This window comes from Emys orbicularis, chromosome 3, assembly GCF_028017835.1.
Source record: "Emys orbicularis isolate rEmyOrb1 chromosome 3, rEmyOrb1.hap1, whole genome shotgun sequence".
In the NCBI taxonomy this organism is placed as follows: Eukaryota; Metazoa; Chordata; order Testudines; family Emydidae; genus Emys; species Emys orbicularis.
Genome location: NC_088685.1, coordinates 52,430,842 through 52,455,021, shown reverse-complemented (window position 1 = coordinate 52,455,021; position 24,180 = coordinate 52,430,842). Strand labels below are relative to the sequence as shown.

Sequence of the window (24,180 nt, the reverse complement as noted above, 5' to 3'; positions counted from 1 at the left end):
TGTGGCACCTTAGAGACTAACAAATTTATTTGAGCACAAGCTTTCGTGGGCTAAACCTCACTTCATCAGATGCATGCAGTGGAAAATACAGTAGGAAGATATATATTCACAGAGAAATGGGCCATCCTGATTATCACTACAAAAGTTTTTTTTCTCCTGCTGATAATAGCCCACCTTAATTGATTACTCTCGTTATAGTTGGTATGGCAACACCCATTTTTTCATGGTCTCTGTGTATATATATCTTCCTACTGTGTTTTCTACTGCATGCATCTGATGAAGTGGGTTTTAGCCCATGAAGTATTATGCTCAAATAAATTTGTTAGTCTCTAAGATGACACAAGTACTCCTCGTTCTTCAAAATGGCATTCTCTGTACCTAACACCAGACAAAACCACATCTGGTTTTATACCAGTACTGGACAGGAGAGAAACCTTAAAAAAAACCCAGGACTGTCAAGCTCAAAATTGGACTAATGGCCTGGCTAAGCGTACAGCACCTCACATTTCCTGTGTGCAGCAGCAGGGAGTCTTACAGGGAGAAGAGCAGTGCGGGGAGGAGGGGACATGGTCGGCAGCAACAGCAGAGCTGGGCTTGAAGCAGGACTTTATGATCCCAGCTCTTGGGGAGCCCCAATAGTGTGTCTGAAACAGCTTCCCTGCAGAGAGAGAATGTCTCCTGAAATACCCAAGACACCTCCTCCAGCCTGGGGGAGCGTGTAACATTAATGTAGTTAACATGGCTTTTTTCAGTACATTTCCTGTCTCCCCATCCCACCTCTAGCCACTGATGTCTGGACTCTTTGCTACACACCTTATAGTGGATACTGGAGTTCCTGATAGGAGACTGTTAGACTAGCAGTGAGCTCCTGACAGGATATTTTCACTAAACGCACCCAAATGTCTAGTAAAATTAGCTATATTTTAAATAACTCCTTTAGTGTGTGTCTTACTATAGATAAGCAACCAATACTGTGGTGAGAGCTGGAGGTACTATTTGAAGTAGGAGTACAAATAATACGGACCTTCAGCCTTAACAGATATGAAATATTAGCAAAAAGCTTCCACAGACACTTTGTGGATGCAAACAAAATGTGAGCAAACCACTGACAGTCAAACACAACCCAGTGCTAATTCTGAGAAACTTGGTGGTTCATTTCAAGCAGTTCACACAGTCCTGATGATACCTCAAAAACTTTGTCTTTTTCTGTTCCTCACCCAGCTTGCTGAGTATTGGCCTTCCTTTTGTTCTCCCATCCAATCTTGATATTCTTAGTGGAAAAGCTCTCTGCAGCTCTTTCTTTTTGGTGCAGTGTTCACTATCTCTCTAGTTCACTGACTGTCTTTTTTCACTTCTTGACTAAAAACATCTCTTTCTCCATTACCTACGTCTCTTAATTTATTTCACTCTGCTGTTACTTATTTTTTTTAAATCGTATTACCATGTTTAATTCTGAAAAATGCTTTAGGAAAGAGTTTGTATGAAAGTGAGCACAAAATGAAGTTGTGTGTCTTTGGTGTGTACAGCCAGTGTGCCCACCCCACAATTGTTTATCTCCTCTATATCTTTGAAGTTGGTGTGGCAAAAATAAAACATCACAAGCTAAATTTGTGTTTGCTGCTGTCCAAGATTATTTGAATAAGTCACCTCTATATTGCTGTGGCTGACATCAAAGCTATTCAATTTAGGAAAAAAACTGAAGTACAAACGACAGCATCTGATTGCTAATTTATTTTTAGGTGATCCAAGACTCGCAGCAAAATGTTTCTTTTTTATCATATCTGTCAGTGTTTATGGAAAACATCCACGGAGAGGCAAGCCATAACCAGTAAGACATGGCAACATTTCAAACTCTACAGTATGGAGGATCATAGAAGAAACTTGAATGCCTCATAACATTTCTGTAGTCCAAAGTATTGGACATTTCTGTAAAAGGGTGACTGCTCTTAGGAAAAAAAGATTACAAAACCAATGAAGTGCTGTTACAAAAATCTATACAATATACTTGTGAAAGTGCACCTCATTACTGGGTAAGACAGATAATTCTTCAGTGAAAAAAAACACACTGCAGTGCAGGCTGTGAAGATATATAGATTGCACAGACCAAAAGGAAATTTTATGTGAGATGAATCCTTTGAACAAATAGTGTCTGTGCTTTGTTCTTTTTCCCATGAAGGTTTCTGTTATAAGGAGGTATTGATGCAATTATATGTGTGAAGCTGATTTTTAAATGCTGAATTTTGTACATTATGTGGAACAGATTTTAATCCCACCTTGTTTTGATTGCTTCAAGAGAGCAATGCTGTTTTTAACAGAAAGTGGTTTATTTGGGAGAGTTTACTTGAAAGTACGTGTTTCACTGGGTTTGGGAAGAATTAATGAAAGGACCATAGAGGTGCTTTAACAAATAGGGTATTTCAATCTTTCAAATGTAGAAGAAAATAAAGTCTATATAGCTTATTTTGGAAGGCATAAAAGTAGTTCCACTTCTTTCTCTATTCTTGGGGTAAGTATTTAGAACAATACATTAAAATATACTTGTGGGACTGCTATTAAGACTTAGTTGGATAAACTTGATTGAAAGCTTAACTTTTCCATGTCATTAAAATTTTCTAAAAATGCACAACAATCAATACATGATACATTTAGAGAGCAAAGGGAAAAAAATCGCACACATTACTGAAATAACCCAAGTTGGATGTTGATGTTGCAGCTAAAACATACAATACCATACACATTTTGTTTGTTTGTTCACTACAGTGTAGATATTGAATTTTGCATGGAACACCACTCCTCTGGAACACTGATTCCATGTAGCATTTAGCATATTCTCAAAGTTCTGAAATAACCAAATACAATGCCTTTGGAAAACTATCTTTATTAAAGGTAATAAAGTCATGTTTTATGAATCTTCTTGAATATGAAGTAAGTTAGTCCAAAGATGCCAGATACATACACCCTTCATTAAGAATCATGTAGCACAAACTAATAATAACATCCACTGTAAAAATCCCCTCCCCAAAAAAGTTTATTTGGAGGGTTTAATTATTTCTTGAATTGTTTCTCCTGGATTTAGGCCATACATTAACACGCCTTCCTTTATGCCTGCCCACGCCATCCGCTTGGTGGTGAATCGTGCTGTCCATTCTCCAGTTTTGTTGACAACTATAACTCCTCCCCGTCCATGGACTCTCTTCTCCATATAGTGAAGAGCAGAATCTGCAGCTTCCTCTGGAGTTTTACCTAGTGTCAGAAGCACATCTGATTAGCTATTTATATACATAGTACACAAATATAAAGACCATTAGTAGTATACTTTAAACATTGACATTATTTATTAGCTTTCCTTTTACCTTCAAGAATAAAAGTAACACATTGAATAAGTTTCAGAGTGGTAGCTGTGTTAGTCTGTATCAGCAAAAACAACGAGGAGTCCTTGTAGCACCTTATAGACTAACAAATTTATTTGGGCATAAGCTTTCGTGGGCTAAAACCCACTTGATCAGATCTATGGAGTGGAAAATACAGGAGCAGGTATAAATACATGAAAGGATGGGAGTTGCCTTACCAAGTGTAAGGTCAGTCTAACGAGACAATTAAATTAACAGCAGGATACCAATGGAGGAAAAATAACTTTTGAAGTGGTAATGAGAGTGGCCCATTTCAGACAGTTGACAAGAAGGTGTGAGTAACAGTAGGGGGAAATTAGTATTGGGGAAATTAGGTTTAGGTTTTGTAATGACCCAACCACTCCCAGTCTTTATTCAGGCCTAATCTGATGGTATCCAGTTTGCAAATTAATTCCAGTTCTGCAGTTTCACGTTGGAGTCTGTCTTTTGTTGAAGAATTGCCACTTTTAGGTCTGTTATTGAGTGACCAGGAAGATTGAAGTGTTCTCCTACTGGTTGAATAAGCTGCATGAAAATACAGTGCACAAAAAAGAATAAATTAATCAATTTGCTAGAAATGGATTTTGATGGTGTTCATTTTTCAATTGGTCTGCAACAAATCAGAAGGGTAAAATGCTTATCAATCAGATTTCTCCAAAGTTCATCTTATGTACATGAAATATGATGTAGAAAAAATATTTTGCTCAAACCTCCATTTTACTTCCAGTTTGTTTTTCCTTTCCAACCCATGGTCTGGGACCCCCATTCTGGAATTGTTTCACACTCCCACTGAACTCAGGGAGAGCTCAGTGAATGCATGCTCAAATTGTACATTATTTGGGGCAAGGACTGTCTTTTATCTAAGCTTGGAAAGGGCCCAGCATGTTGTAGCTAGTACTGCAAACATAATAATTAGTAATCAAATTCTTGGTGTGTAACATAATTATGCAGCGTCAGGGGAAATCTACAGCACCATCATATACAAAGCATGGGGAATTTTAGTGGGCACCCAATTTTGTCTCACTTCCCTTGCTTTTGATCAATGTTAAGCCTCTCAGAAAAGTACAAACTCTTCAGAAAGCCTCAACTCTCCTTCTGTTTTATTGAAACAAGGGGCAAAATTGTTAGGAACAGGCCCCTCTCATACATGCATCACATACATATTCATAGTACAGCTTAGAGGTAGCAAACAGTGTCTAGGGTAAATGAAGGAGATGTGAACTGCATAAAATACCCCAAACAGGCCAAATATCAGCTTCATTTGAGGAGTGAAAATTCTTCTAATTGCTGTCCAAACATATTTGGCTCTGAATCCCTGAGCCTATCAAGTACTTCTCCCTAACAGGCCCTGGATCCCTTATCTAAGCAGATTTTCTGGAAGGGGATAGGAAGTGCTTACTAGATTGCAGTGCCCCGCTATCATTTGGAGGCAGATGCTATCCCACCCCATTTCCCTGGATCTTTGCATGTTGAAATTTTGGGAGGGATGTCAATGGTAAAGCTACTTCTTTAACCCCAATGTATCAGAGATCTCTTCTGGGGAGCAGGAGGCTGCACACCCTTTATTTAGACAACCAGAATGACTTGCAAAGCTGCTAGGAAGATTTTAGCTCCCAGCTAAGCAGAGGAAGATTTCAGGGCACTTTGAGCTCCACAGAGTCAGTGGATTTTCAGCAGCAGCATAACAATAACGTTCTCTGGATGGGCAGCCACCTCCCACCATCCAGATCTTACCCAAATACACGCTACAGCCAATTCTTATTAATTAAATTAAAATGTATTAAAAAACAAAAGAGAGAGACTATGGTTAAAAGATCAGTATACATACAAACATGAGTTCAATTCACTGAGGTGCAGATTAATAGCAGAGAGGGGGAGCTTTGTAGTTGCAAAGTGTTCTTTCAGAAATAGTTCATAGGTTATAGTCCAATGTCCAAATATCATATTCAGGGTGTACCAGCATAACTGGTCTTGCAACTCAAACTTCCCCTGATGAAGCCTAAGCAGATGTGAGATAACAGAATCAGGACCCAAGGGTTTTTTTTACACAGTGTTCTAGCATCCACTTGACCACACAGTCCTGGTTAAACAATGGGCTTTTGATGTAACCTTTTGCTTTCTAAACACCACCAGTAATTAGTTACATAAATTAACATAGGGCAATTTATCCATTAGGCAGTCTATTACAAATTTCAAAGAGACATATAGACAATGACATTATTTTACCCAAGATTCATCCAAATGTTAATATTTCCTTTTGATCTCTGAATCAATAGTTATAGTGACAGTTCGGAACTGTCCCTTTATGGGTAGCATCTAAGATACACAAAATTACTATTACTTCTAACAACATGGGTTTGCATTTCAAAGTTCTAGCCTATTTAGCATGAATGGCCCTAATTATCATTTGCATACCTTTCTAACATGACTTTAAAGGTGGGCTTTGGGTCATTCAGCCTGCAAGTTGTTTAACCCTTTCTAGCCATGCGTCACAAACTTTATTTACAGCATGCTTTATTAATGTTCCGCACAGCATAAGGCTTTTCCCCAAGTCTTTGCCAACTACCAAGGCATGGGACAGAAGGGGCTAGGCCACACAGCTCTCTGTAATCTTGAACTCCTCTCTTTACCCCCTCTCCCCACCTCCTCCTGCCTCTCTTTTAACTGTTTCCAGCTGACAAGCTGAATCACCCAGCTAATTAATCATTGAGTACTTAAACTATTACCGCATCAATTTGCCCCATGTGGGGACACTTCCACAGTGCACAGAGAGGCAGGGCCGGCTCCAGGCACCAGCTTGGCAAGCAGGTGCTTGGGGCAGCCACTTCGGGGAGGGGCGGCAGGTCCAGCTATTTGGTGGCAATTTGGCGGACGGTCCCTCACTCCCGCTCAGAGCGAAGGACCTTCCGCCGAATTGCCGCCGCAGATCGCGATCGCAGCTTTTTTTTTTTTTTTTTTTTTTTGGCTGCTTGGGGCGGCCAAAACCCTGGAGCCGGCCCTGCAGAGAGGTGAGTCAGCCTTTGGGTCTCTCACTCTGTCATAATGACCCTCTCCCTGAATTCAGCATTTCTGTGTCTGTTATGCGGAGCTCTGATGTAAATAAACCATTTCACTGGGGAATTAAAAGATTTCACTCACGCCATCTGGAATGTTTAAAAGAAGATTAGAAACTGCAGATACCCAGGTTCCTTCACTCTCCTGCCCCCTAACAAAATACAGTGTCTGGAGTCTGACATATGTCTGGTACAGAATTACTTATTGTAATTTTAATCATATTTACTCAGGTCATTATTTACCTGCTAACAAACTGTTGAAAAAAGAACCAGGGTCAAAAGGGGGGGGGGAGCCCCAGCAGAGTGACAATTTTATTAAATTAGTTATTTATATACAAGAGGCCGAGGAAATTCCACAAGGACCAGCTCAGGGAGTTTCTGTCCAATCTCCCTCTCCAGAAACTAAGGAGCAGGGAGTACAATCTATTTATCCCATGGATCTTTGGTATCATCAAGGAAAGGAACTGCCAGTCTCCTGGATAATTTTCCCTCTGAGCTGACGCTGTGTCTCTCAGTTTCTTGGCACAGTAACCCCACATATGGCTGAGTCTATGATTCCATGAAATCCACTGGAGCAATGGATTGTTTAGTTAAAACAAATGGAACTTTCTAAAAAAAATTAGTCAGTACACTGTAGCAGTCACTTTTTTTCTATCCAGAAATTTAAATGCCATAGTAGAGTAAAGATGTACTTGCCCCTAGCTGCTACTATATGACTACGTTACCACAAAAACCAAAATTGCTGAATTTTATTGTAAGGAATAAATCTGTGAATCACGTGTGTAAATCCCCTGCACAGCTCTAAAGACGGACCCACAAGTATTCTTGAATTTGTAGCAAGGAATATTTTATTGTACATTCTCAATCTCTTGCATGATTTATGCTATTCTTCAGAGCTGAAGCACAGATTACCAGTCTCCTGGCATACTCATCTCTTAGAAGGCAGCATCCTGCACATATAAATGCTGGTAAACCAGCTGTCAGTTTTTACAATCTGCAGGTTTGATGCAATTTGAAATTCACAAAATCATTAATTGAAAATCTGGATTATGGAGATTAGTTGTACCCTAGATGGCACAAAACTATATTGGTATGTTCTTTACTGCTCTGTGTTCATGGTACTGTATTTCAAGGCACCCCAGTCAAGTGTTCAGCTTAATTACATTCCACCTGAATAGATGGTATACAAAGATGTGGAAAATATTAAATGAAAAATATAAACATTTCACATTTAATCTGACATAGGTGAAGAAACAATCTCTAAAAACAAATGGAACTTTTTTTGTCTTAAATAAGGAATTGATTTGCCTTTGCCATAGGGTCAATGACCAATTTATCTTGCTGATCAGTTTAAAGAGTTATCTTTATAACAGAATCCAAATATTTATGTGGGTATTTATGTATTGTCACTTTTAACAAACAATTTCCATGTTCCTGTTGAACTTTACATGGGGAATGGTGTCTGTCTACTTGTCCGGTTGGGTATGAGAGGCCCCAAGGTTGGAGATGAGACGGTCATCTGAGGTCACCACTTCTATTTATCAGAATGTAGCCAACAACATTTCCATAAAGATGTTTATCAGATTTACACCAGTATAGAAGAGGACAGAATTTTGCCCAAAGCTCTTGGTCTCCATGGCTTCATTGGAGTCAAGCTATCAGGATTTCCCTGGCCAGCATCAGCCCAAAGACCCCTCTTAAAAAAGGGATATGTGCCATAAAGGAGTAGGGTGCAATAAGTAATGCATCCTTATGCTATGTAACATTTATATACTTATGGAAAACTGATTTATATTTAACTTGCGTTCCTAGGCAAATACAACTTAGATGGGGCTACTATAAGGTGGGTGCATAACTGGCTGGATAACCGTACTCAGAGAGTAGTTATTAATGGTTCCCAATCTTGCTGGAAAGGTATAACAAGTGGGGTTCCGCAGGGGTCTGTTCTGGGACCGGCTCTGTTCAATATCTTCATCAACGACTTAGATATTGGCATAGAAAGTACGCATATTAAGTTTTCAGATGATACCAAACTGGGAGGGATTGCAACTGCTTTGGAGGATAGGGTCATAATTCAAAATGATCTGGACAAATTGGAGAAATGGTCTGAGGTAAACAGGATGAAATTTAACAAAAACAAATGCAAAGTGCTCCACTTAGGAAGGAACAATCAGTTTCACACATACAGAATGGGAAGAGACTGTCTAGAAAGGAGTACGGCAGAAAGGGATCTAGGGGTTATAGTGGACCACAAGATAAATATGAGTCAACAGTGTGATGCTGTTGCAAAAAAAGCAAACATGATTCTGGGATGTATTAATAGGTGTGTTGTGAGCAAGACACGAGAAGTCATTCTTCCGCTCTACTCTGCTCTGGTTAGGCCTCAGCTGGAGTATTGTGTCCCGTTCTGGGCACCGCATTTCAAGAAAGATGTGGAGAAATTGGAGAGGGTCCAGAGAAGAGCAACAAGAATGATTAAAGGTCTTGAGAACATGACCTATGAAGGAAGGCTGAAAGAATTGGGTTTGTTTAGTTTGGAAAAGAGAAGACTGAGAGGGGACATGATAGCAGTTTTCAGGTATCTAAAAGGGTGTCATAAGGAGGAGGGAGAAAACTTGTTCACCTTAGCCTCTAAGGATAGAACAAGAAGCAATGGGCTTAAACTGCAGCAAGGGAGGTCTAGGTTGGACGTTAGGAAAAAGTTCCTAACTGCCAGGGAGGTTAAACACTGGAATAAACTGCCTAGGGAGCTTGTGGAATCTCCATCTCTGGAGATATTTAAGAGTAGGTTAGATAAATGTCTATCCGGGATGGTCTAAACAGTATTTGGTCCTGCCATGAGGGCAGGGGACTGGACTCGATGACCTCTCGAGGTCCCTTCCAGTCCTAGAATCTATGAATCTATGAACTATCTTCTGTTTCTACAATAATGAATGCCGGCACCTTAGTCTCAATTTATGCATTTGTCTTGTTCAGGTATGTAGGTGTAAAGAATAAAACTTTAAGCACAAAGGATTTCTCTGTCCTGCTTCTGTTGTCTATGGATGAGAATTCCTTCCCTGGGATTATCCTTGGGCCCCAAAACATTATGGGCTAGATCAGGGATCGGCAACCTTTGGCACGTGGCCCGCCAGGGTAAGCACCCTGGCCGGCCGGGCTGGTTTGTTTACCTGCCGCGTCCACAGGTTCGGCCAATTGCGTCTCCCACTGGCCGTGGTTCGCCGCTCCAGGCCAATGGGGGCTGCGGGAAGGGTGGCCAGCACATCCCTCGGCCATGCCGCTTCCCCCATTGGCCTGGAACGGTGAACCGCGGCCAGTAGGATCCGCGATCGGCCAAACCTGCGGATGTGGCAGGTAAACAAACTGGCCCAGCCCGCCAGGGTGCTTACCCTGGCAAGCCGCGTTGCAGAGGTTGCCGATCCCTGGGCTATATTGAATCGAAGCCTTGGTCTACACTATAAACTTATGTCAGTATAACTATGTCCCTTGTGAGTGTGGAAAATTCACACCCCTGAGCACCACAGCTATACTGACCTAACCCCAGTGTAGACAGTGCTATGTCGATGGGAGGGCTTCACCCATCAATATAGCTACTGCCTCTCGGGTAGGTGGAGTACATAAGCCAATGGGAGAAGCTCTCCCGTTGGCATAGGCAGAATCTTCATTAAGTTCTACAGTGGCACTGATGCACTGGTGCAACTGCGCCGCTGCAGCGCTGTAAGTGTAGACAAGCCCTTAACAGGGCTGAACCTAAATGTTCAATTTAGCTGGTAATGATTTGGGGCCCAAATTGTTCCACTCTTACTTAGATTGAGTAATACCTTACTCTGCAAGGAGCCCTATTGAAATCAATGGTAGAATCCAGCCCTTTATTTATAGGGCATCTCATCCTCAGCAGGCCTTTTGGTATCCTACAAAACATCTTAAATAAAGAAAACATTTACCACTGATACTTTCTACTGCTTTTTTCCCCCCCCCTAAAACACTTTGGCTTTTTTTAATTTTATTTTATTTTACATTTAGATTCTATTTTAAAATTCGGCAGATTCCCCAATAAACGTCATATGCAACAGTTGATGCTATTTTTAAATAGTTTTACTTTTACTTAAATGAGACCCTTAATTTAAAGATGTTGCTTCTTTAGGCATAAGGAATTTAAATTGTCACTTTTATTTCCTTTAAAATACACCTGCAAGGAAAAATATCAATTTTACAAGGCTGAAAGGATCGCTAATTGTCAGATTGTATTAACTCTACTTTTTAAATTCACAACAGTCTTTGTTAAAAAAAAATCCTCAGAGGGGGTATAACAAAAACCACAGGATTGTAATTGTCTGGAAATTGCAGAACTCACATCCCTAAGCTTGTCTCTTAATAAAGCAATTCAAGAGAAAATCTTGCCAAGGTTTATTTTTATAGGTATTTCTCTGGGAGTATCAAGCAGAACTAGTCTTCAGAATTGGACTAATTTTGGAAGCAGTTCAGGTGTAGCAACTCTGCAGCACAAGTAGTGCTCGGTTGTGTTTTTTCCCCACTGAAAGCAGGTTGCACTAAAAAAAGAGAATAACAATTTCAATTAAACTGAGAATCATAAAGCTGTGTAACAAATCTCTGGTCCTCCTATCTCCACACCACAGAGTAATAGGTAAGAGAGACAATTATTGTTTTAACCTGTAATTTTATCTCTTATAGGTTGGGACCCACTTATCTGGTCAACAGGGCCGGCTCCAGGCACCAGCTGAGCAAGCTGGTGCTTGGGGTGGCAGATTGTTGGAGGCGGCATTCTGCCCAATCCTAGGGCGGCACGGCCGCTTTGTTGTTTGTTTGTTTTGTTCTTGTTCCGCTCCGGCCGCCCTGTAGGGGGCTGTGGTGCGGAGAACCAGAGCGCCTTGCAGGGCAGTCCTCTTCCTTCCCTCCCCGCCGACCGGAGCGGAGCCCTCGCAGCAGGCGGTAGGAGGCAGCGCAGCGGGAGGGGCCGCGTGGCAGCACCCCTGCTGTAGCCCTGGCCGCCCCCTTGTCTCTCTCTCCCGCCCGCTCCCTCCCCCTCGCCTCCCCCCAGCCGGTCCCCCTGCACCCGCGCTCCGGCCGCGCCGCAGGTTTTTTTTTTTTTTTTTTTTTTTGCTTGGGGCGGCCAAAAAGCCAGAGCCGGCCCTGCTGGTCAAGCACTGTTAGGAAGTAGCCAGCAGCGAATAATATCCTCCAACATTTGGAGCACCAGCAGGAAAACATATTAAAAATATAAACAACTACTTAGGGGTAAGAGATTTAGAAGAGAAACACAAAGGTCCTGATCCTGCAATGAACTCCAGTGGGCACAGAGTTCTGTCTGCTTGGTGCTCGTTGTAGGATTTGGACATAATATTAAAGAACAGTGGTACGGACTTTCTTTCAAAATGAACCTAGGAGCTGGATTTTCAGCTGCTTTGCATTGCTGGAGCAGCATAAAGCAGTTGGAGTGTACTGGTAAGTCTGGCCCCAAATGCTTAAGTGTCTTCTCTACAAAAATGGAATAAGAATCTTCTTGGATTATGAGTGGCCCTGAATCAGGTGAAGAAAAGTGGATTTGGTTAGTAGGACCAGGGGAAAATATAGCACTTTGGCCTATTAGACTCAGGGGTTAAATTGGAATGCTCTGATGGGCTCCTTTAAGCAGTATCGATTGGATACACACAAGTGCTCTGCTGGGTTCCTTGGGTTTGGTTCCTGTTTGGTGCAGTACAGATATTTAGGTTTGGCTCCTTTTCAGTAGGGGATGGACTCCGCACTGGGCTGTGCAGAGTTAGTATTCCTGTAGTGGTGCCTGTTGCTTCCATGGGCTCTGCTCCTTCCCTCAGGCCTGTTGGCTCATGGGACAGATGTGGGGAAGGATTGTTAGCTGAGGTAGTTCAGACCTCTAGGCTATTATTCTAGGCTTCCTGCAAAGTCAGACAAACAACGGTGCATTATTTGCACTCAGTTAAGATTCAGATTTTTTTCCCCACAACCATATCTGCCGGAGACTTACTATTTTTTAAATGAAAACATAGATTCCAGAGCACATGATGGCAGCCTTCAAAAAAGCACCAGCTTGCCATGCCACTGCACGCTGGGCCAGTTCAGCCATTGCAGAGGCAGCACAACATGGGGTGGTTGGTCATGTGCGCCTCTGTGTGAACCCACAAAAAGGCTGGTGACAGTTCAGCCCTTACTGAATAACAGAGACAGAAATAGAACCTGGGACTACTGACCCCCTAATTTCCAGTTCCCATCACTACATACACAAAGTAGGTCTACATTGCAGCTGGATTAGCTGCCAGAGTACAAACCCATGCAGACCACCCCTTGGTATGTACTTGGGCGGCTAGCACAAGCAACCCCTTACACTATTACTTTTAGCCTGATAGCTTGAGCAGAGCTAACATGTTTCTATTTGACCTGGGAAGCATGCACCCAGCTGCAGCGTATACATACCCATAGATTCTGGTTTAGATCTGATGCTAGTATAAATCTGAATTAACTCCATGGAAGTCAATAAGATTACACCCATGTAAAACTGGTGTAAATAAGATCAGAGTTTGGAACCTTGGTTTTGTATTATTTCATATTACAATAACTCTTCATTCTAGCCTTCAAGCAGTGATAATCAGCTTCTCTTTTTAAAATGAAAGCAAAGATTTCATTGAGCACTTAGTAATATTAATATAAACCTGTCACCAACTTCCTTCTTGTGCCCCTAATTGCTTGAAGCACCAGACTTGTCAGATGATTTGCTTCCTATATATTTAAAATACGTCTTCCTGGTTCCTTTGTTGTCTTTGATGTTTTTTTTACAGTCCTAGACTTGCTGATCAATGTAGTCTTTTCATTTCTGTTTAGTTTTCATTATCCTCCTCTTTTAATACGGTGTTTCACATTTCCAATAAGCTGCTTTCTTTTCCTTAATTGCTGTGTTCATCAATATGCTTTTTTGTTCTGTCTACTCCACTTCTACCAGGAAAATATAATGTGTGGTTCATTTTTCTTAGAACATTCTCTCTCAGTGCTGGTCCCGTGCCTCTGTTATTCATAAAGTGTGTGCATATAACACTAACTGTGCTTATGCAATTCTCTCTTTCCATTTCTAAGGGCCAGATGGTGGCCCAGTCCATGGAAGGGCAATACAGGGGAGTAGGAGCTCCCAAGGACCATGTGTGGCTGCGTTAGCACTCCCTGCATCATGTGTGGAAAGGAGAGCAGGGACTGTATGGCTGTTACTTATCCTCCACTCCAAGAGAAAGGATGTAGTGGGATGGAGAGCAGGAGGAGCATTGGCTTTGTTCCTTATAACTAATAAGCCAAGAAAGATGAGCCAACACAATTTTGGGAAAGTAAGTTGTACCCTAAAGAGGGGTGCAGGAAATTACACCCCCACTGGAGCTGTTGGTGAACAGGGCTCCTCTGGGGACAGTGCAGCTATGTACTTGGGGAAAGACTTAAGGCTCAGGATAAAATTTTCAAAAGGGCCTAAGTAACTTTGGAGCCTAGATCCCATTTTCAAAGGTGACTTAGGCACTGAGGGCCAGATTTTCTAAGGTATTTAGATGTTTGTGATGCTGTATGATTGAATATGATCATTTATATCATTGATATTACCACTGTTATATAATTGCAACAAATCTTGTACAAAGTATGTCATGTAAGGTGTCAATGGAAAAGGAATGATTTGGTAAGCATGACTATCCTGATTAAATCCACGTATAATCTTTTTATGTGAAATTATGATTATTGGCTATGTACTTGCATTTTACACATCTCTTGTGTTCCTGGGTAACACCCTCCAGACAGAATATTATATTAGGGCCAGACTGCTATGTGTTGATGGCCCATTAAGAACACCCAGCTCACAATGGGCCACTGAAGAAATTCATTCGGCCCGGTAAGCTTTTCCTGTGGATGCCTGAGAAAGAATATGGGCAATGGCTGCCCCTGTGAGTCATTAAAGCATATAAGGGCATGTGATATGCTCATGTGACACTGAACTCCATCTTGGGCCAGTAATTTTCCATGCACCTGGACTGTGGGCTTTGTTTGAGACAGTAAAATTCCATGCACATGGCAGACGATTTAAAAAGCACCAGATGCATCTCCATCTTCATTTCCTGCTTCATTTCTCTGGACTGGATTTCTAACAAGGAAGTTCTAAACAAGGACTGATGACTCACAGTTCATCTGGGTGATTCCAGAGAGACTTTTGCAAGCTAGCAGTTTATTCTATCACTGCTACAAACCTGATATGAGGACTTTGCAATCACTTGTAGGTATATGATCTGTTAACCATTTTAACTCTCTTTTTCTCTTCTTTTATTATTAAACCTTTAGTTTTTAGTTTTACTAAAGGATTGGCATCAATGTCATTATTGGGTAAGATCTGAGTTATATATCGGCCTGGCTAGGTGGCTGGTCCCTTGGGATTGGAAGGACCCTATAACTGATTAAATTGGTTTTCAGTAACCACTCATCATAAAGTCTAGTGTTTGGGTGGTGAGCCAAGGGCTGGAATGCCTAAGAAGACTGCATTTTTGACTTCTTATAACCAGTGTGGTGATACAGAAGTTCACTTTTGTTACTGACTTAGTATAATCTATGATAGCAAAACTACCAGTTTGGGGTGAGCCTGCCTTGTTTCTCAGTGGTCTGTCTGAATTTGGTATCCTTCGCTGTGACCCACTGACTGACAGTGCCTAAAGATTCTGATAGGTGCCTAGTGGGATTTTCAAAAACTCCTAAGCAGGCACTTTGGAGTCAACCAATTGGAATTAGGCAGCTATCCTGCACAGGCAGTTTGCAAATCCCACTAGGCCCCTATCTGCCTCTTTAGGTGCCTAAATACCTTTGAACATCTGGCCCTTAGAAGTCTAAGTCTCATTAAAAGTCAATGGGACTTAGGCATCATTTCATTATTTTACCCTTGATCTAACTCTCAATGTTAAAAATATTGTTTTCAATTTGATCAAAAATAACAATTACAAAGACTTCGTATAGAGTGGCCAAAGAAAATAACAGAGCACTATGTTGATTTCTTACAAACAGAAATCAGTGCATAGTCTTTTTCTTATGCAATTGTATGTATCACAAGGCAAAAGAAATCAGAAAAAGACCCAACAGCATATGAATAGATTTTCAAAGGCTCACAGTGTGTCACCAATAAAAATCAGATTTGAAGACTGAGAAACAATAACAAACATTTTCAAAAATTATTTAGATCTTTCCCTATGGACAGTGGTATAAAATAGCATCTTAATTGGACTTCCTTCCAGTGCTGCAAGGTTTGCATTGCTGCCAGTCAGGTATAAGGGTCTGCCCATGAGGATCCTGTTGCAGGATCATGGCTGCAACTGTAAAATCATGTAGCAGGTACCTCTATGGCAGTCCTTGTATACTCATGTCAACAAAGTAATGCTCAAAACCCCTCACTAGCAACAGAAATATACAAAGGGATAGATCCACAAAGGGATTTAGGTGCCTAATTGCAACTTTAGGTAACAAAATCCAAAATTTATATCCTCAAAACCCCCACTCAGCTGCTGCCTAACCCTGTAGGAGCCTAAATTCCCACTGGTAAAGTCCCTCGTACTACCCTTCTGCTGGGGAGCCATGTGCATTGCCATGTATGTTTTGATGCCCAGGATCCTAGCACACATCTAAACCCGGGTGGGATCCTCAATTTATCTGACCCGGGGGGCAGGTCCATCAGCTCAGGCTCTATGCAAAATGGGGTGGTGGCTCTCTTATATGCAATTGCCCAAAGATAGAATACTGATATAGAATGCAGGAGATCTGGGTTCAAGTTCTGACTCCATCTGATGTGGAGCAGGGGCTCAAACACAGATCTCCCACGAGTCCTCCTAAACACCAGGCAATGTGATATTCTGGCATGTGTCTTTCTCAGTCTCTTATGTTGAAGCTGTTCCACTATGTATAGAATATTTAACTACTCATTGAGCTAGAGAAAGTGAAAGTGACTCTTGACCGCTGTTTAAAGCACTCACCAAAGAGAGACAGGATACAGGCCCTGCTCCACAGGGCTATAGTGGTATTCTCACGCCAGCTCTGACCCAATGACTATTCAAGTAGTTCATACAAAGTGGAACAGCTTCAATAGGAGACACTGCAAGCAACATATCTCAGTGGAGAGGGTATTCTCCTCAGAAGTAGGAGACCCAACTTGAAGTTCCTGCTCCATATCAGGTAGGGGCAAGGGAAAATTGAAATCAGGTCTCTGACTTCCTGGATGAGTGCTTTTACCACTGGACTAAACATCAGAGTGGGAGCAGTGGAACCCCTACCAGTATTGTTTTATGCAGGACCTGATCTGGTAGGCAGCTTCTGAAAAGTTGCTGTGGATATGCTTGCTGGCAGATTTTTAGGCACCTTGGGGACTTTACCAGCAGAAATATAAGCACCTCAGGACTTTAGATGCCTACAGGGTGAGGCAGGAGCTAAGCAGGAGTTTTGAGGATCTGACTTCTTTATTTCAGTGCCTAAAGTAGCAGGTAGATGCCTAACTCCCTTCTGAAAAAAATTACCTGTTATATCTGGTTCAGTTCAATACTACATTTAGCAGCACACCTACATATTGTACATGTGACTAGCATATATTAAATACACACACAAAGAGACCACATATAACATTCACAGAATAATCCTCCCAACATCAGAGTGAAATTAGATTAATGCAAGACTCTTACAAGCACCCATGTCAGTGATTATTTATGATTTTTTCATAAGAATATAAAATTCTTTCAATTTTAAAAATTAAAAATCTTTGCAACTGTTAACAACTGCTAACCTGCTGTAGAAGCCATTTGTACTGTATCTTTTAAAAATCCCAGGAAATTTGACAGTTGAGATTAGATGAGGGTGAAAAGGGCTACAGTATTAAGAATAGGCAGGCTGACAACAGGCATTAGTAGCCTTTCTTCTTCACTACAGATAAAAAAAAAGGATTTTATTTTTGATCCAAAGATAACTTTATTCCTTATCTCCTGTTTTTTATGCCATGACCCTTTATGATGTGCCTGAAGTATGATATGTCTTTTGTCGTTAGACAAAATGTTGTTTTCCTTTGCCTGCTGCAAAGCCATTACATGCCATCTTTACCAGAATTTCCTCAACAAGAGCATCCCAGATTTCTAAAGTGTTAAATTGAGGTTATTCATTCAGACCTTTGGAATAGATTCCTAGAGTTCTTGCTGCCATTGCTGATGTTATTGTACATAAATTATTAGTAAAAGTAATTGTTCCATTTGAAAGAAATCTGAACAGGATTGTGATGGACACTTTCTTCATTATGGGTGTAATCCAGAACTCACTGAAGTCAATTGGAGTTTTCTGCTGACCAAAATGGTCTTTGGTTTGGACCTTAATGAGGCAATCTGAATAAAAATAGTTCTCTTTAACGAAAAAATTCTCTTCTTGGATTTAGATTTTGAGTCTGATATTTAATAATTACAGCTGACTAAAGAACAACAATTCTGTTTCTCAGAAACATTGAGATTTTGAAAGTTCATTCCTCAGTGGAACAAAACCAAAACGCTTTGAACATTCTGAACAACAAAACTGTATCAAAATGTTTTTGAAATGTGCATGTGTCGCCTAGTTAGGGATGTGGGAGATATAGGTTCAAGGCCTGCCTCTGGTTAATTCAAAGCAGAAATCATCATTCTGCATCGCTAGAATTCAGGCAGAACAAAGACTTGAACCAGGGTCTCCTAAATTCCAGGCCAGTACCATTACTAAGAGGCTGTAAGAGTGGGAGCATGTGTCTCTTTCTCTCTGCCTGGAACCAAAAAAACGGTTCCACTGACGACTTAGTCATTACTGATACATCTCCACAAAATGGTTTGGTTTTGAAGATTCAACCAGCTCTATTAAAAATGCCAGCACAATAGTGGAATCAAGATCTTTCCTGAGGAATAGAGAGAATAATATTGCCTTTACTTGTAAATAGATATGCACAGTCTGCATAGCGTTTTGCATACGTGTGGATTGAGAATACAGCATGGACTTCTTCCCATCAGTTTCAATGGTCCACAGATTCACAGATTTTAAGGACAAAAGGACCATTATCATCGTCTACTCTGATCTCCTGTATAATATAGAACATATGGGATTCCTGCACCAATCCCATAACTTCCTCTTGAACTACAGCATATCTTTAAAACAGACATCCAATTTGATGTAAAGACTACAAGTGATGGAAAATCCACCACATCCCTAGGCTCTAATGGTTAATGACCCTCACCTTCACTCTGATGTTGGGAGGATTATTATGTACATGTTATATGTGGTCTGTGTGTGTGTGTGTATTTAATATATGCTAGTCATATATACAATATGTAGGCATGCTGCTAAATGTAGTGCTGTTAAATGTAGTCTTAGCAAGCTTCATCTTCCAGCTATGGGATCTTGATGCCTTTGTCTCATAGATTAAGGAACTCTCTACTATCTTCTCCCCATTAAGTATTTATAGACCATGATCAAGTCACCTCTTTAACTTATGTGGGATAAACTAAATAGACTGAGCTTCTTTAGTCTTCCATTATAAAAGGCATGTTTTCCAGACCTCAATCATTCCAGTATCTCTTCTCTAAACCCTTGCTAATTTGTCAACATCCTTTATTATTATTTAGTTAGTTAGTATTGCAGTAGCACCTAGAAACTCCAATTATAGACCATGGCCCTATTGTGCTAAGCACTATACAAACACATAATAAAAATTCCCTTCCCCAAGGAACTTATAATCTAAATGAGTATGGAGACCAGAACTGGACATGGTCTCCTAGTAACGGTCTCATTAATACCATATAAGGTGGTAATCACGCCTCTCTACTTCTACTCAACATTCTCTTGCTCCAAGGGCCACATTTGCTTTTTTAGCCACCACATCGTTATAGGGGGGGGGGTCAAGCTCAGCTGGTTTTCCACCATGATCTGTAAGTCCTTTTTTGAATCCCTGCTTTTCAAAATATAGCCCCCCATTCCATAAGTGTGACCTACATTCTTGGTTCCTAGATCTACGATTCAGCATTTAGCTACATTAAAACACATGTTGTTCAAGTGAGCCCAGTTTACTATGTGATCCACATCTGTAGAACTGACCTGGCCTTATTATTTACCAAACCAGCAAATGTTTGTGTCATCTGCTAACTTTGCCAACAATGATCTTATGTTTTCTTCTAGATATAAGATATGGAATAGCATTAGGCCAAGAACACAGTCCTGTGGATCCTATCAGAACTGCCTTAATTGGATGACTCCTCCACATTTAGAACTACTTTTTTATATCTATCAGTTTTTAATCCATATAAGATGTGCTACATTGATTTTGTATAGATTTTTTGTAATCAGAATTTTGTGTAGTGCTAAATACCTTATAGGAGTCTAGATATATTATGTCAACAGTTATCTTTGTCAGCCAAACATATAATCTCATCAAAAAACGATAATTTGTTTGCTTGATAAGACCTATTTTCCACAAAGCCATATTTATTGGCTTTAATTATTCTACATTCCATTAATTCTTTACTGATTGCATCCCATATCAGAATTTCTATGAGTTTGCCTGGGATCAATGTCAGGCTAACTGACCTACAGTTATACAGGTCATCCCCTTTGCTGTTTTTAAATATTGGTACAACGTGTGCTTTCTTCTAGTCCTCTGCAATGTCCCCAAGTTATCCAGTCCTGCAGATTTAAAATGTGATTTACATTAACAGTTACTCTTTAACATCCTTCCCAGTTATTGTTGTAGGAGAATTTCATTATCATTGTAAATTGTGAATATCCAGCTTCTTGATTATGATGCTTTCCTTGTTTGCATCGATTTTAGAATGCACTGATTTGATTTCAGCCCCACCCTTCACCCCCTGATGTATATATATATATATATATATATATATATATATATTTATGGTCCAGATTGTCCCCTCCCCTCATAAAACCTATAGCAAGGGGCTCTGGGAGACAAAATATTACGTTGTAGAGATCTCCTCACATCATATTATCAGGGGGAGTGAGGTTTGCCAGAAGGCATGTCCTTAAACTTGAAAGATTCTTGCGGATCTGCAGGAGGACCTGTGCCTCTTCACTAATTCTAGCCCCAGCCCCTCTTGCCTGGTTCCTTGAATGCGGCAGCCCACAAGTCTTCTGGTAAGGGGTAGGCTCCACGGTGGTGATAATACAGAGAACTCTACTATCTTCTCCAGGGATTCTCTGCAAATGAAGATGCACTTCTCTATGGCCAAATAATTTCCACTCTTCCTCTTCCCGCTCCAGAGTGGGCCATGTTAATTAATCATTTGACCAATTGCTTGCTATGTGTAACTACAACACAGGCATTAGACAATCAGCCTGTTGTAACATTGTTTCAACAGTAACAAAACCAGGAATAGAATTAAGTTGCAGAATTATAGAAGTATAAGATTGATCAGTATTTAAAAGGAATAATTATGTATTAGATATCTAAATAAGGAAGGCTAAAATGCAAGACCTGTAGGCTGAGGCCTGAAAGATTTTAGCTTCGCTATTTTAGGCCTTGGAGATAAGAAATGCTGACATAAGTGACTGAAGAATAACCTGATGCCATAAGATGATGGGGAAAGAGGTACCAAGGGTAATACTGCAAAAAATTAGCTGGAAGATTACTTTTAAATCACAAAAAATGCAACATAGAGTAGTCACATCTGTATCTAACATGTGTCTTAACCTCAAGATACAGGTTATATATCAATGTTAATGAGACTAACAGGAACTATAAACAACCTATAGGAAATGGAGTCCCTCAGGTTTCTAGGAGACACCAGACCAATAAGTAAAAAGAGGGATGATGCTTTCATGCACATGTGCAGAATGTAGGTATAGGCAGAATCACATTATAAAAAGGGGGAGCTCAGAGTGGGAAAATTGAACTTCCTATGGGAAAACTCCAGCAGGAATCATCCCTCTACTGATGATCAATCAATGAGAGACCCATCAGACCCTAACACTATCTAGGTGGATGTGAGTATCTCTATAGTTAATACTGGTTCATGGATATATCTAGGAGTTGTATATGCTGTGACATTCACAACTTTGTTGGTAACGTTAATAAAATTGATAACAGATAGTGGACCTTGTTCTTGTGATTGTATGTGTTACTTGCCTATGGTTTCATGTGTTCCTATGAGCTCTACATCTAAAATAAGCAGAGGTAACTCTGTTCAACCTGAAACTGTAGCCGCCAGAGACAAACCCTCAATGATGTAACATAACATAATTAAAACTAACTTTAAATAAAAATAAAGGCTACACCAAGAACCTGTAGAAAGGCCTCCACAGGGTCTGGAAGAGATGTGAGGAGTTGGTGCCTCACAGGTGGCTGTTCTCCCACTTCTGCACAGTAGTGGAGAGACCCACACATGGAGGATCTTGTAGTGTGCAGATCTGGAGAGGGATAAGTTATGCAGTTAAATAAAAATTACATCTATTCATTTTTGTTGGGTTTAAATATAGTAGGAAATATTTGCTGAAACCATTTAGAAACTTTTATACTGTATTAGCAAATCATGTCTCATTCAGTCTGCCAGGTTTGACATAACACAGTCAGTTATGTTGTATAATGTGACATGCTGACATAATTGGAGCTGTCATGTCATCCTAATGATAGGCCATATGAGAAAAATGGGGAAAAAAGACATGACTCAAAATATCATAGCTAAGATGATGATGGATTTCAGTGAAAAATATGATCTTGCTAATTAAAATAATTTGAAAACTATAATATATGTACATATATGTAAGTGTGTATGGGTAATATACCCATATATAGAATTATAATAATTTACATTTTTATACTGTTATGGAAAAGCCCTATAGAATTTAATAGGGATGAAACCAATGGAGTCTATAGAAATTTAATAGCATTATATAGAAATTCCTCTAACATTCTATAGCATTAAATAGCTAATAACATTCTTTTTAAGGGACTTTATAAAACCTTCTTAAAAGAAAATTCTATCAGATGCTTAAAATATATATACATATTATCATGTAATTAAATTCTAGAGGATAGCTCCATAAGACTGGTGTCATTTGGTTTGAAAGACTCCAAAGGAATGAGTGTTATATTTATTACCTGTAGATTTACCCACATACAGCAGAGTTGTAGTACTATTCCCCATTGAGAACATGCATACAGTCACAGTAAATGCTCGGGCATTTTTAGAGAACATCTGTTACTGTTACTTTGTGATGGCTATTACTATTATACTGCAGCAATGCAGTGTTGTAGCCATGCTGGTGCTAGGATATTAGAGAGACAATGTGAAGAAAAAGAGGAGCTCTGTGTAGCTCATAAGCTTGTCTCTCTCACCAACAGAAGCTGGTCCAATAAACGATATTACCTCATCTACCTTGTGTCTCTAATGCCAGTTAAAATGAACACAAATTATGCAAAAGTATTTTGTCCAAATTTTAGTATTTTACTAAAAGCATCTAAAATCTTGTATTCCAGAGCTCTAACCTTGCAGAATGCTATCATTCTAGAATGCTATGAAAAGTAAAAAGTGCTTTTTTTCCGTGTCACAACAGCTGAGCACTGTCAACTCCCATTACCTTCAATGGGAGTTGAGGGTCTCAGCACCTTGTAGGTCTGGGCCCCAAATGAAGATCTCTGTAATTTCCAACTGTTAACCATGGACAGTTGTGTAGGCCATGCCCAGGAGAAACTCCTTACTCAGTAAGGGCTGGATGATTGGGTCCCCTGGGATAAACTTTTCTGACTATTTCTATATGATCACATAAGATTTGCCAGAGGTAATTTGACACATATCTAGACTTTGTCATACATCCATTTATAACAGATACTTTTTTTTGTGTGAGTTCCCTTTCTTTTGAATTAAAAATAAGACTGGAAAGTAACCCAGCTGTGTATTTCTTTAGTAAATAAGGAGTCTTCACTAATTTAATTTATTAAACATTTTACAACATAATGGAGGAATATACCCACTTTTTCCTTCTCAAACTGATATTGTAAAGAAGCAAACAAGATTATACAAAGCCGTTAAAAACAAGAACTCATGACATTTAAAATGTATGCACAGATTTCCCAAGAGAAAATAAAAACACATTCAGGAGGAACTCACTTCTAAAGATGAAGTGACACAGAGTTTTATCTAAATGAAGTAAAATCCATGTAGGGGAAATAATACAGCTGCCAGTTACTTATCAACAGAAATTCAAGGTTGGAGACTGGCTGCTCTCAGTCTCTCCTGCCAAAGCAGTTCCACTTCACATAAAGTACTTCAATCATCATTGAATAGGCACAAGAATAATTCTATTGCCTGGTGGCTAAGGCATGCACCTGGGAGTGGGGAGACCTATGTTGAAGTCCCAGGTCCAGAGCAGGGATTTAAAGCATCTCAGGTGAGCACCCTAACCACTTGCCTATTGGGTATGAGACCGGCATCATCACCAGTGGTTTTGTGAATGTTTCCCTAGTCTTCTCATAAATCTATCCCAAATAATCAAAATGGTTCATTTTGATAATGTAAAAATGGTTCATTTTGATACCAGCAGAAAAACAAAATGTTCAGGGCAAAAGCGTTCACCAGAATCAACCCAAATTTGCTAAATGTTTTGGTCAACCCAAATCTGCCTTCTTTGGTAACAAAAAAAGATTAATCCAAAAAAATGTGCCCAGCTCTAATACCAGCTTTCCTGCAATGCAGATACCCAGCTTG

The 24,180-nt window shown here is 40.1% G+C and overlaps 1 protein-coding gene across 1 annotated transcript in view; it reads right to left on the bottom strand.

Annotated features, from left to right (window-relative positions):
* Positions 1 to 3,028: 3,028 nt before the first annotated feature.
* LOC135876641 (isoaspartyl peptidase/L-asparaginase-like) overlaps positions 3,029 to 24,180 on the bottom strand; it is a 218,198-nt gene continuing 197,046 nt past the window's right edge. The window contains exons 6-9 of the mRNA XM_065401920.1: positions 18,147 to 18,171; positions 16,621 to 16,642; positions 12,857 to 12,875; positions 3,029 to 3,243 (exon numbers count right to left, since the gene is read on the bottom strand). Of these exons, the coding sequence (XP_065257992.1) occupies positions 3,029 to 3,243; positions 12,857 to 12,875; positions 16,621 to 16,642; positions 18,147 to 18,171 (281 nt within the window). The remainder of the gene's footprint in view (positions 3,244 to 12,856; positions 12,876 to 16,620; positions 16,643 to 18,146; positions 18,172 to 24,180) is intronic.